The sequence below is a fragment of the Physeter macrocephalus genome, chromosome 6, assembly GCF_002837175.3.
Source record: "Physeter macrocephalus isolate SW-GA chromosome 6, ASM283717v5, whole genome shotgun sequence".
In the NCBI taxonomy this organism is placed as follows: domain Eukaryota; kingdom Metazoa; phylum Chordata; class Mammalia; order Artiodactyla; family Physeteridae; genus Physeter; species Physeter macrocephalus.
This window is the reverse complement of record NC_041219.1, coordinates 88,316,074-88,329,869: the sequence shown is the minus strand read 5'-3', so window position 1 is coordinate 88,329,869 and position 13,796 is coordinate 88,316,074. Positions and strand designations below refer to the sequence as shown.

Genomic DNA, 13,796 nt, shown 5'->3' with positions numbered 1-13,796 from the left:
AGGCTACGGGAATCAAGACAGTATGGTACTGGCACAAAAACAGAAATATAGATCAATGGAACAGGATAGAAAGCCCTGAGATAAACCCACACACCTATGGTCACCTAATCTATGACAAAGGAGGCAAGAATATACAATGGAGAAAGGACAGCCTCTTCAATATATGGTGCTAGGAAAACTGGATGGCTACATGTAAAAGAATTAAATTAGAACACTCCCTAACACCATACACAAAAATAAACTCAAAATATATTAAAGACCTAAATGTAAGAACAGACACTATAAAACTCTTAGATGAAAACATAGGAAAAACGCTCTGTGACATAAACCACAGCAAGATCTTTTTTGACCCATCTCCTAGAGTAATGAAAATAAAAACAAAAATAAACAAATGGGACCTAATTAAACTTAAGCTTTTGCACAGCAAAGGAAACCATAAACAAGACAAAAAGACAACTCTCAGAATGGGAGAAAATATTCTCAAACAAATCAATGGACAAAGGAATAATCTCCAAAATATACAAGCAGCTCATGGAGCTCAATATCAAAAAAACAAACAACCCAATCAAAAAATGGATGGAAGACCTAAACAGACATCTCTCCAAAGGAGACATACAGGTGGACAAGAGGCAGATGTAAAGATGCTCAACGTCACTAATTATTAGAGAGATGCAAAACAAAACTACAGTGAGGTAATATCTCACACCGGTCAGAATGGCCGTCATCAAACAATCTACAAACAATAAATGCTGGAGAGGATGTGGAAAAAAGGGAACCCTCTTGCACTGCTGGTGGGAATGTAAATTGATAAAGCCACTATGGAGAACAGTATGGAGGTTCCTCAAAAAACTAAAATAGAACTACCATATGACCCAGCAATCCCACTACTGGGCATATACCCTGAGAAAACCATAATTCAAAAGGACACATGTACCCCAATGTTCATTGCAGCTCTATTTACAATAGCCAGCACATGGAAACAACCTAAGTGTCCACGACAGATGAATGGATAAAGAAGGTGTGGTACATATATACAATGGAATATTACTCAGCCATAAAAAGGAACGAAATTGGGTCATTTGTAGAGATGTGGATGGACCCAGAGACTGTCATACAGAGTGAAGTAAGTCAGAAGAGAAAAACAAATATTGTATACTAACGCATATATGTGGAATCTAGAAAAATGGTACAGATGAACCTATTTCCAGGGCAGGAATAGAGACACAGACTTAGAGAATGAACATGTGGATACAGTGGGGGAAGGTGAGGGTGCGACGAATTGGGAGATTAGGATTGACACATATACACTACCATGTGTAAAACAGATAGCTAGTGGGAACCTGCTATAGAGCACAGGAAGCTCAGCTCGGTGCTCTGTGATGACCTAGACGGGTGGGATGGGGTGGGGATGGGAGGGAGGTCCAAGAGGGAGGGGACATATGTATACATATAGCTGATTCACTTCATTGTACAGCAGAAACCAACACAACATTGTAAAGCAATTATACTCCAATAAAAAATAAAGTTGGAAAGAGGAAACATTAGAAAGCATAAGGAGTGGCTAAATACATACCAGAAAAAATAGACTTCAGGACAAAAATAAACGCTAAAAACAAAGAAGGACACTTCATAATGATGAAAAGGAAATATATCAGGCAGCCACAACTATTATAAATATATTTGTGCCTAATAATGGAGTCTCAAAATACATGAAGCAAAAACTAAAATAACTAAAGGGAGAAATAAATTCACAATCATAATTGTAGATGTAAGACATCTCTCACTATAATTGACAGAGCAACTAAATAATAGAATACAGAAGATGTGAATGACACTTTCAACTACCTTAACTTAACTGACATTTATAGAACATTACACCTGACAACTTCAGAATACACATTCTTTTCAATGAACAGGGACCATTTTCTGAGAAAAAAATATATTCTGGGCCATAAAGCAAATTTAAATAGACTTCAAAAGATTGAAGCCCACATAGTATGTTCTGTGACAATAAAACTAAATTAGAAATCAATATATGTAGATACCTACGAAAGCCCCAAATATTTAAACAACTGCTAAATAATCCATGGGGTCAAAGAAAAAAATCACAAGGAAAATTAGAAAATATTTTAAATTGAATGAAAATGAAAACACAGTAGTACATCAGACTTCGTGTATCCACCTAAAACAGTGCTATAAGAAAAATTTATAGCTTCAAAAACTTACATTAGAAGAGGCAAGGGGGCTTATATCAAATAAGGCTTTCAAGTTCAGAAGTGAAAGATGATCAAATTAAATTCAATGTAAGTAGAAAAAAACATAATAAAGTCCAGAAATAATGAAATAGAAAACACTAGAGAAAAATTAACAAAACTTAAAAGCTAGTTTTAATGAAAAGATCAACACAAGTGAAAAACCTCTAGATAAACTGACTAAAAAAAGGACACAAACTGGACTTGCCTGGCTGTCCAGTGGTTAAGACTCCGTGCTTCCACTGTGGGGGTGTGGGGGGGCCAAGTTCGATCCCTGGTGGGGGAACTATTATCCTGCATGCCCCGGGGTGTGGTCAAAAAAAAAAGGACACAAAGTATATTGGAGGAGGTCATCAAGAGGACAGTGATTGACAGACGGGCTGCACCCAGGCAATCAGAGGTTCCTCATTCCCTCAACTGTCCTTGAAATGTCCATTCTTACCACTGTTCCCACAATGGGAGCTGTTCCAAGGATACAGCTTTGAGAGAGTAAGGTGTTGAGACCATCTGGACTGTGGAGGTGACAGATCCCATTTAAGGCCTCTATCTAAACTTTTATGATTCTGGTGGTGGGTGTGGAGATCTACTCATCTCGTGGCCATCTAAGACAAGCCTCATAAGTAAGCTCCCTTCTTATTAAACCTGCCAGCTACCAATCTGGAGTGGTCTGCTTCTTTCTTCAGTCTCTCCTTGCTCAGTGTGTATAGCAGCCAGGTTGTGAACTAACAACTGATAAGGCAGCCAGGAGACTGAAGAAACAAGCCCTGGGAAAGAGGCATTTGAGGATAATATGCTGAGTTAGACATCAACCTCTATGTCAGGAGGGGTGGCCTGTATGTTAGATGCTTGTGCACCAATGTGTGAGTACAGGGGCACCCTGAAAAAGCCGGGTGTGTTGATGAATTTGTTTGAGGAACTGAGCAGAGCACACTGTGGCAAAGAAGGGAAACAAATGGCTGCTGTGGTGGGCTGTCCTCTACTGTGGGCAGTTCTGTGGCCACTGATGCACAAAGAGAGGCTGAAGCTTGAGCTAGACAGCTGGAAGAAGAGCTGAAGTTAGAGAAGAACATGCAGTTGTCCACTACTCTGCTAGCTTCGGGGCTGGAAGACAAGTTAGAAGAGCAGAATAGTAAGTTGGAGACCTTCATGTGCCATTTTGCAAAGCTAGGAGGGCACAGGCTACTGCAGATTAAGGTCCAAGTACTTGTGAGAAAGCCTGATTAGGATGCTAAGAGGCAGAATCCCTGGGAAAGTGAGGAGAGCAAAGGGGAGGATGTTGTGGTGACTGAAACAGAGTGCCTCATGTTGCCCAACCCCTAATACAAAGAAAAAATTTAAATAGTAGTCACCCTAGACTTCTGATAATAGAGAAATACACCCCAAAACTCCTAGGAGAAAAATTTCATTCTTTCTCTGTCCTTGAAGTTATGAATGTCTTTGAAATGTAAACACCCCAGGAGAAAACTAAAATACTGCCTACAGAGACTGAAGAAAAAAAGGGGGTGAGGGAAATGCTTTTTAAAATATAGGCTGCTGTAACAACTACTGAGCCCATGTGCCACAACTACTGAAGCCCATGCGCCTAGAGCCCGTGCTCTGCAACAAGGGAAGCCACCGGAATGAGAAACCCACACGCAGCAACGAAGACCCAATGCAGCCAAAAAAAAAAAAAAAAAAAAAAAAAAGTCATCCACAAGAGACAAAAAATAAAGAATAAAATCAGCAGGAAAAAAGATTTGTTTAAAAAAAAATGAGGGCGGGATGGAAGGGAAGTAGGAGGGGTCACATAATAAATGGGCTTTGGCAGTGGCTTTCTGGTGTGGTTTAACCAGGCTCCACCCACGGATTCTGTTTTCTTAGCAGAGGTCACTGGAGAACCAGACAGGCTATAAGTATGCTGTGCATTTAAAACTTCAGCAGGAAATTTGCAGTAGTCTCCAAGCAGGAATAGATTTGTAATAATGAGCTGTAATCAGCCTTCCTTCTACGGAAAAGCTGAGAACCTTCTCATTTTATTTCATGAAAAGTAAGCTATGAGGCAACTTTTGGCAAACATCTATTAACTGGGTGAAATGGGCCTCTTGCCCGAGATTTTACTTCAGCTGCGTCTTTCCAGCACAGCTAGTTCTTTCCTCTGCAGCTGATTGGCTCTGGAATGTGGCCAGAAACCTACTTCCTGCAATTAAAGGAGTCAGGCCTCTAACTGTTGATCTGTTTTCTTCTCTTCTGAGTGATGGCGCTTACCATTTTTACCCTCCGGCTGGCCGTCTGCATCCTGGCATTTCCCATGTACCTGCTGGACTTTCTGGGCTTGTGGAGCTGGATATGCAAAAAATCGTTCCCCTACTTCTTGGCAAGGTTCACTGTGATGTACAACAAACAGATGGCGAGCAAGAAGCAGGAGCTCTTCAGCAATCTACAGGAGTTCGCAGGCCCCTCCGGGAAGCTCTCCCTGCTGGAGCTGGGCTGCGGCACAGGGCCCAACTTCAAGTTCTACCCGCCTGGATGCCGGGTGACCTGTATTGATCCCAACCCCAACTTTGAGAAGTTCTTGATCAAGAGCATTGCTGAGAACCGACACCTGCAGTTTGAGCACTTCCTGGTGGCTGCCGGGGAGGACCTGCACCAGGTGGCCGACGACTCCATGGATGTGGTGGTCTGCACACTGGTCCTGTGCTCCGTGAAGAACCAGGAGCGGATCCTCCAGGAAGTGTGCAGAGTGCTGAGGCCGGTAAGTACAGGGTATGAGGGCTGGTTAGTAGTAACCACTATCACCAAGGGCAGCCCTATCAACTTCAGGTAGATCAAACACCCTAACATAAAAAGTAGAACTACTAGAGAAGACTGCTGAATTTTTTTTTCTTTCTTTCTTTTTTTTTTTTTTTTTTTTTGTGGTACGCGGGCCTCTCACTGCTGTGGCCTCTCCCGTCGCGGAGCACAGGCTCTGGACGCACAGGCTCAGCGGCCATAGCTCACGGGCCCAGCTGCTCTGCGGCATGTGGGATCCTCCCAGACCGGTGCATGAACCCATGTCCCCCACATAGGCAGGCGGACTCTCAACCACTGCGCCACCAGGGAAGCCCGACTGCTGAATTTTTTAAAAAAATATTAGAGTGGAAAAGAAGCTATATAGGAAAAGATTGATAATACATGAATATGTAAAATTTTAGAACTCCTGCAGAGGAAAAAAAAGGGACTATAAAAAAACTTAAAGTACAAAAAAGTTTGTAAAAAATATTTGCCAAGGATGATAGATAATGCGTTAACTTCATATTAAAAGACATTACAGGACTTACCTCATGGTCCAGTGGTTAAGAATCTGCCTGCCAAAGCAGGACACGGGTTCGATCCCTGGTCCGGGAAGATCCCACATGCCACGGAGCAACTAAGCCCGTGTGCCACAACTACTGAGCCAGCGCTCTAGAGCCCGCAAGCCGCAACTACTGAGCCCGTGTGCCACAACTACGGAAGCACGCGTGCCTAGAGCCCATGCTCTGCAACAAGAGAAGCCACTGCAATGAGAAGCCCTTGCACTGCTCACAGCAACTAGAGAAAGCCTGCATGCAGCTACGAAGACCCAGAGCAGACTAAACTAAATTAATTAATTAATTTAAAAAAATTTTTAATAAAAAAAAGACATTACAAATCAAGATCAATAGAATTCTTAAATCAGTTTTTTAAAAAGGAGAAAAGCAAAGCACAGGAACAGAAATATAAATAAAAATAGCCAACATATGATATAAATGTTTAGTCTTGCAATAAAAGAACAAATTAAAGCAAGATATCACTTATACGTGGAATCTTAAAAATATAACAAACGAATATATATAACAAACAGAAATAGACTCACAGATATAGAGAACAAACTAGTGGTTACCAGAGGGGAGAGGGAAGGGGGGAGGGGCAAGATAGTGGTGTGGGATTAAGAGATACAAACTACTATGTATAAAATAAATAAGCAACAAGGGTATATTCTACAGCACAGGGAAATATAGCCATTATTTTGTAATAACTTTAAATGAAGTATAATCTATAAAAATTCTGAATCACTATGTTGTACACCTGAAACTAATATAATATTATAAATCAACTATACTTCAATTAAGAAGAAATTAAAGCAAGATACTATTTTTACCTACTACACTGTCAGAGACTTTTAAGTTCAATATGGTGTTGGGGTGAGTTTGGGGGACTGGATTACCCCAAGTAGAGGAAGTACCCTCTTTGGAGGGCAATTTGATAATATCAAATTTTCAAGGACATTTCCTCCTTCATCCAATAGGAATTTATCCTATAGCTATACTGCACAAATGTGCAAAAACTCTTTCATATGTGAAAATATTCATTACAGTATCTGTAATACCACAAATTGGAAATAACCTAAACATCCAGCAATAGGAGGTAGGAGGCTGTTAAGTAAATTGTTGCATCGTATAAAGGATTTCTGTGCAGCTGTTAAAAGAACAAGGAAGAGTTACTTATGTTGATATGAAAAAACTATCTTCTCAAGAGACAGTGTTAAATTAAAAAGCAATGAAAGCATAGAATATTATTATATACAGTATAAGTCCATTTGTGTGTGGGGGGGGAGAATATACCTATATAAGTATTTATGTTAATGGGAATGATACACAAGAAACTATTAACAGTGGTTACCTCTTGGGAAGGGAATTGGATGAGGGGAAGGAATTACTTCTCATTTTATACCTCTCTGTATAGTTTGAAATTCTTTATACCTATATGTAATTTTCACATATTACCTTTATTGTTTGTTTAAAAACTAGTTTAGTTTTATTCTAAACATAGGTGAACATAAAGTATGGATATCTTTTTTTAAATTAATTTATTTATTGTTTATTTTTGGCTGCGTTGGGTCTTTGTTGCTGTGTGCGGGCTTTCTCTAGTTGCGGCGTGAAGGCTTCTCATTGCGGTGGCTTCTCTTGTTGCGGAGCACAGACTCTAGGCACGTGGGCTTTGGTAGTTGTGGCACACGGGCTCAGTAGTTGTGGCTCACAGGCTCTAGAGCACGGGCTCAGTGGTTGTGGCACACGGGCTTAGTTGCTCCGCGGCATGTGGGATCTTCCCAGACCAGGGCTCGAACCCATGTCCCCTGCATTGTCAGGCGAATTCTTAACCTCTGTGCCACCAGGGAAGTCTCAAGTATGGATATCTTAACATTTGAATTTACTATAGTAAAGGAAATGGATGTTCTGTAATCCCCAGTTTTATTTTCTAACAGAGGAAGTTCCTCAGGAAGGAAAGGACTTGAAGATAGTGTTTAGAGGCAATAATATACAGTCGTGGGCTTCCCTGGTGGCGCAGTGGTTGCGCGTCCGCCTGCCGATGCAGGGGAACCGGGTTCGCGCCCCGGTCTGGGAAGATCCCACATGCCGCGGAGCGGCTGGGCCCGTGAGCCATGGCCGCTGAGCCTGCGCCTCCGGAGCCTGTGCTCCGCAACGGGAGAGGCCGCAGCAGAGGGAGGCCCGCATACCACAAAAAAAAAAATAATAATAATAATAATAATAATATACAGTCGTCCCTCAATTTCCTTGGGGTCCCTCCGTGTCCCCTCCACAGATACCAAAATCTGCAGAAGCTTAAGTCCCTTATATAAAATGGTGCAGTATCTGCATATAACTTATGCACATGCACATCCTCCCATATACCTTAAATCATCTCTAGATTACTTATAATACCTAATACAATGTAAATGCTATGTAAACAGGTGCCAGCATGTGGCAAATTCAAGTTTTGCTTTTTTGGAACTTTCTGGATTTTTTCCAAACATTTTTGATCTGCATTTGGTTGAATCCAAGGATGCAGAACTTGTGGATACTGAGGGCCAACTGTAATTCTGTCTTTGGCTCAAGGATAGGCCAACGTCAAAGTAGTAACTGAAAAAAGTCTGATTCTGATACTCAAATCCTGGGTTCTTGTGTCCTAAGACTGAGCACAGTTAGATGTTTTGCTTACAGTGTTACTAATCTCACAACACCTCTGCAAAGCAAATAATGGTCATCTCTGGTTTAAGCACTGAGAGTGCCCTCAGGGGATCATGTTCTTGGTAGTCTTCCTTAGCTCCTCCGAAGCACCCATTCTCTGCTGAACAGAACCAGGAGCTTTCCTACATTCTCATGTAGGCAATAGTCCTTTAAAGCAGGTATTGCCTTCATGTTGGATTGGGGAAACAGACCCAGAGGAGTTAAGAAACTTGCCTCAAGTTACACAGCCACTATGTCTGACTTTAATGCAAATATTCTTATCGCTGTACCACAGTGCTTGTCACTGGGGCTTTTTATCTGACTTCAACATTTCTACCACTTTTGCTGGCTTTTCTTCCTCTGCCCATCCCCTAAACGCTGGAGCTTCTTTTTTAGCTCTCATTTCACTTATATACACCCCCTGTGCAATCTCATGTACCCCCAATGTTTTCAATTACCATGCATACACAAATGGCTTCCAAATCTAAGTATCAAGCTCAGATCTCTCTTCTAACCCCAGATCTTCATATCCAGCTGTCTACTCGACAGTCACCTGAATGGGTAACAGGCATCTCTAGCTTAACCTGTGTAACCCAGAGGGCATCAGCAACCTCCCCAGGCCTGGATCACCTCTTCTTTCCTGTCCTCTTCTATGGAAAAAAATATTTCAATCAGGAAATTTCAAGTTTTCCATTCCTGAACACAGGTCTTACACTTACCCATAGATTTGGAGGAACTCCATCTCTAAACTCTGCCTGGGATAGCCAACACTAGGGAGGCTAGAAGAGGCTAAGGAGAGTGGGACAGTCACCCTGGGTTTGGGAGGTAATCATTGGTCCCTTTCCCCCTTCACCACAGAGGTAGATAAGTAGAAAACTTCTGAAGACTCCTTAATAATGTGTAGCCTCTACTGCGTCCAGACTTGACCTATATGTATAGGACCGCCCTAGATGAAAGCAGCAGTTACTAACTCCTATATGACAGTAATTTACACACAGTATCCAGACCAAATAAAATACCTAATGACAAAATATAATCATGAATTTAGTAACACTTTTAGATGATTCAGTATTTTAATAAAATAAATCCTATCGTTTACATCCTGTGACAATGGTACAAAAGTATAAGACATAGGCCTTTTGGATCCACCATCTGTGGTGATGCCGCCACCAGGATGCAGATTTTTGTGAAGATCCTGACAGGGAAGACCATCACTCTCGAGGTCGAACCCTCGGATACAATAGAAAATGTAAAGGCCAAGATCCAAGATAAGGAAGTAATTCCTTCTAACCAGCAAAGACTGATCTTTGCTGGCAAGCAACTGGAAGATGGACGTACTTTGTCTGACTACAACATTCAAAAGGAGTCCACTCTTCATCTTCTGTTGAGACTTCGTGCTGGTACTAAGAAAATGAAGAAGTCTTACACCACTCCCAAGAAGAAAAAGCATAAGAGAAAGAGGGTTGGGAATTCCCTGGTGGTCCAGTGGTTAGGACTCTGCACTCTCACTGCGGAGGGCCCAGGTTCGATCCCTGGTTGGGAAACTAAGATCCCACAAGCCACACGGCCGAAAGAAAAAAAAGAGAGAGAGAGAGAGAGAGAGAGAGAGAGAAAGAAGGTTAAGCTGGCTGTCCTGAAATACTGTAAGGTGGATCAGAATGGCAAAAGCAGTCACCTTCATCGGGAGTGCGCTTCAGATAAATGTGGTGTGGAGTTTTTATGGCCAGCCACTTTGACAAACACTATTGTGGCAAATGTTGTCTGACCTATTATTTCAGCAAACCAGAAGACAGGTTATTGTATATTGGTTAATAAAAGACATGAACTAATGAACTAAAACAAAAAAAAGTATAAGACATGGTTATTTAGTCTCAGGCAGTACTAGGTATGGATTCAGATGCCCACAGGTTTGCAAAGCAGAGCCTAAGAACAATACTCAGATGAATTTAAAGATTTTTTTCTAAATAAAAGAAGGGGAAGTTTAAAAAACTGTAATTAAAAGGCAAACAACAAACAAGGGAAAACATCTGTAGTATATGTAGTCTAATTATATTAAAAGTACTTACTAATCAATAAGAAAAAAAACCAACGGCCTATTAGAAAACCGATAGTGGGGACTTCCCCTGTGGCACAGTGGTTAAGACTCGCAACGCAGGGGGCACAGGTTCGATCCCTGGTCAGGGAACTAGATCCCACATGCATGCCGCAACTAAGAGTGAGCATGCCACAGTTAAGGAGCTGGTGAGCCATAACTAAGGAGCCCACCTGCCACGACAAAGACCCAGCACAACCAAATAAATAAATAAAAGAAAAAAAGAAGAAAACTGATAATGGACATTAACAGACAAATCAGAAAACAAGAAATTCAAATAATCAATAAGGTTTAGTAAAAGATGTTACGATTACGAATATTAAAGTTATGCATGTTATCAAAAATATCATATTACACATCAAATTGACAAAGATATAGGAGAAAAAAGTACTGATGAGAGTTTATTGGAAATGGGCATTCACATCTATTGCTAGTATGAATGCAAACTGCTACAACTTTTCCAAAGGGCAATTTGACAACCTGTACCAAAAGCTTTAAAAAGTCACAGACTTTTGATTCAGCAATTCCACTTTTTAGCAAGTTATTTATTTGGAAGTAACTTTAGATAGTCACAAAGATTTATGGATAAGGATGTTCACTGTAACAGTATTTATAACAATGTAAGATTGGAAATAGCCTAAATGAGAACGGTTAAATAAGAGATGGTAACTTCAGTGGTGTGAAATATTGCATAAAGGTTTTTTTAAACCATCTTTTAGAATAATACTCAAATAACATAAATAAAATAAAACAGATTATAAAAAAGAATGTATATTCCAATCCTAGTTTTAGAAAAAAATACATATTCATATAAAAGTATACACAAAATCTTTTGGGTTTTTTTTTGTTTTTTTGATTTTTATTTTATTTTTTTATACAGCAGGTTCTTATTAGATATCTATTTTATACATACTAGTGTATATATGTCAATCCCAATCTCCCAGTTCATCCCACCACCCCCACCCCCGCTTTCCCCCCTTGGTGTCCATACATTTGTTCTCTACATCTGTGTCTCTATTTCTGCCTTGCAAACCAGTTCATCTGTATCACTTTTCTAGATTCCACATATATGCGTTAATATACGATATTTGTTTTTCCGTTTCTGACTTACTTCACTCTGTATGACAGTCTCTAGCTCCATCCACATCTCCACAAATGACCCAATTTCATTCCTTTCTATGGCTGGGTAATATTCCATTGTATATATGAACCACATCTTCTTTATCCATTCATCTGTCGATGGGCATTTAGGTTGCTTCCATCTGCAATGAACATTGTGATATGTGACTCTTTTTGAGTTACGGTTTTCTCAGGGTACATGCCCAGTAGTGGAACTGCTGGGTCATATGGTAATTCTATTTTTAGCTTTTTAAGGAACCTCCATACTCTTCTCCATAGTGGCTGTATCAATTTACATTCCCACCAACAGTGCAAGAGGGTTCCCTTTTCTCCATATCCTTTCCAGCATTTTTTGTTTGTAGATTTTCTGATGATGCCCATTCTAACCAGTGTGAGATGATACCTCATTGTAGTTTTGATTTGCATTTCTCAAATGATTAGTGATGTTGAGCAGCTTTTCATGTGCCTCTTGGCCATCTGTATGTCGTCTTTGGCAAAATGTCTATTTAGGTCTTCTGCCCATTTTTTGATTGGGTTGTTTGTGTTTTTAATATTGAGCTTCACGTGCTGTTTATATATTTTGGAGATTAATCCTTTGTCTGTTGATTCATTTGCAAATATTTTCTCCCATTCTTCCTTTGCTGTGCAAAAGCTTTGAAGTTTCATTAGGTTCCAACTTGTTTATTTTTGTTTTTATTTCCATTACTCTAGGAGGTGGGTCAAAAAAGATCTTGCTGTGATTTATGTCAAAGAGTGTTCTTCCTACGTTTTCCTCTAAGAGTTTTATAGTGTCCGGTCTTACATTTAGGGCTTTAATCCATTTTGAGTTTATTTTTGTGTATGATTTTAGGGAGTGTTCTAATTTAATTCTTTTACATGTGGCTGCCCAGTCTTCCCAGCACCACTTACTGAAGGGACTGTCTTTTCTCCACTGTATATTCTTGCCTCCTTTGTCATAGATTAGTTGACCATAGGTGTGTGGGTTTCTCTCTGAGCTTTCTATTCTGTCCATTGACCTATATTTCTTTTTTTGTGCCAGTACCATATTGTCCTGATTACTGCAGCTTTGTAGTATAGTCTGAAGTCAGGGAGTCTGATTCCTCTAGCTCCGTTTTTTTCCCTCAAGATTGCTTTGGCTATTCAGGGTCTTTTGTGTCTGCATACAAATTTTAAGATTTTTTTTTCTAGTTCTGTAAAAAATGCCATTGGTAATTTGATAGGCTTTGCATTGAATCTGTAGATTGCTTTGGGTAGTATAGTCATTTTCAAAATATTGATTCTTCCAATCCAAGAACATGGTATATCTCTCCATCTATGTGTGTCATCTTTCATTTCTTTCATCAGTGTCTTATAGTCTTCTGAGTGCAGGTCTTTTACCTCCTTAGGTAGGTTTATTCCTAGGTATTTTATTCTTTTTGTTGCAATGGTTAATGGGATAGATTCCTTAATTTCTCTTTGTGATCTTTCGTTGTTAGTGTATAGGAATGCAAGAGATTTCTGTGCATTATTGTATCCTGCAACTTTTCCAAATGCATTGATTAGCTCTAGTAGTTTTCTGGTGGCATCTTTAGGGTTCTCTATGTATACCATCATGTCATCTGCAAACAGTGACAGTTTTACTTCTTTTCAAATTTGTATTCCTTTTATTTCTTTTTCTTCTCTGATTGCCATGGCTAGGAGTTCCAAAACTATGTTGAATAATAGTGGCAAGAGTGGACATCCTTGTCTTGTTCTTGATCTTAGAGGAAATGCTTTCAGTTTTTCACCATTGAGAATGATGTTTGCTGTGGGTTTCTTGTATATGGCCTCTATTATGTTGAGGTAGGTTCCCTCTATGCCCACTTTCTGGAGAGTTTCTATAATAAATAGGTGTTGAATTTTGTCAAAAGCTTTTTCTGCATCTATTTACATGATCATATGGTTTTCATTCTTCAGTTTGTTAATATAGTGTGTCACATTTATTGATTTGCATATATTGAAGAATCCTTGCATCCCTGGGATAAATCCCACTTGATCATGGTGTATGATCCTTTTAAAGTGCTCTTGGATTCTGTTTGCTAGTATTTTGTTGAGGATTTTTGCATCTATATTCATCAGTGATATTGGTCTGTAATTTTCTCTTTTTGTAGTATCTTTGTCTGGTTTTGGTATCAGAGTGATGGTGGCCTCGTAGAATGAGTTTGGGTGTGTTCCTCTACAATTTTTTGCAAGAGTTTGAGACGGATGGGTGTTAGCTCTTCTCTAAATATTTGACAGAATTCACCTGTGAAGCCATCTGGTCCTGGACTTTTGTTTGTTGGAAGATTTTTAATCACAGTTTCTATTTCATTACTTGTGATTGGTCTGTTCATA

The 13,796-nt window shown here is 39.9% G+C and overlaps 1 protein-coding gene and 1 non-coding gene across 2 annotated transcripts in view; both read left to right on the top strand.

The window, feature by feature from the left end:
* The first annotated feature begins 4,216 nt into the window (after nucleotides 1-4,216).
* Nucleotides 4,217-13,796, top strand: part of TMT1A (thiol methyltransferase 1A) — a 15,620-nt gene continuing 6,040 nt past the window's right edge. The window contains exons 1-2 of the mRNA XM_007113847.4: nucleotides 4,217-4,278; nucleotides 4,484-4,983. Of these exons, the coding sequence (XP_007113909.2) occupies nucleotides 4,272-4,278; nucleotides 4,484-4,983 (507 nt within the window). The 5' untranslated portion in view covers nucleotides 4,217-4,271. The remainder of the gene's footprint in view (nucleotides 4,279-4,483; nucleotides 4,984-13,796) is intronic.
* On the top strand, nucleotides 9,705-9,777 carry TRNAE-CUC (transfer RNA glutamic acid (anticodon CUC)). The gene has a single exon. It is a non-coding gene; the product is annotated as a tRNA-Glu (tRNA).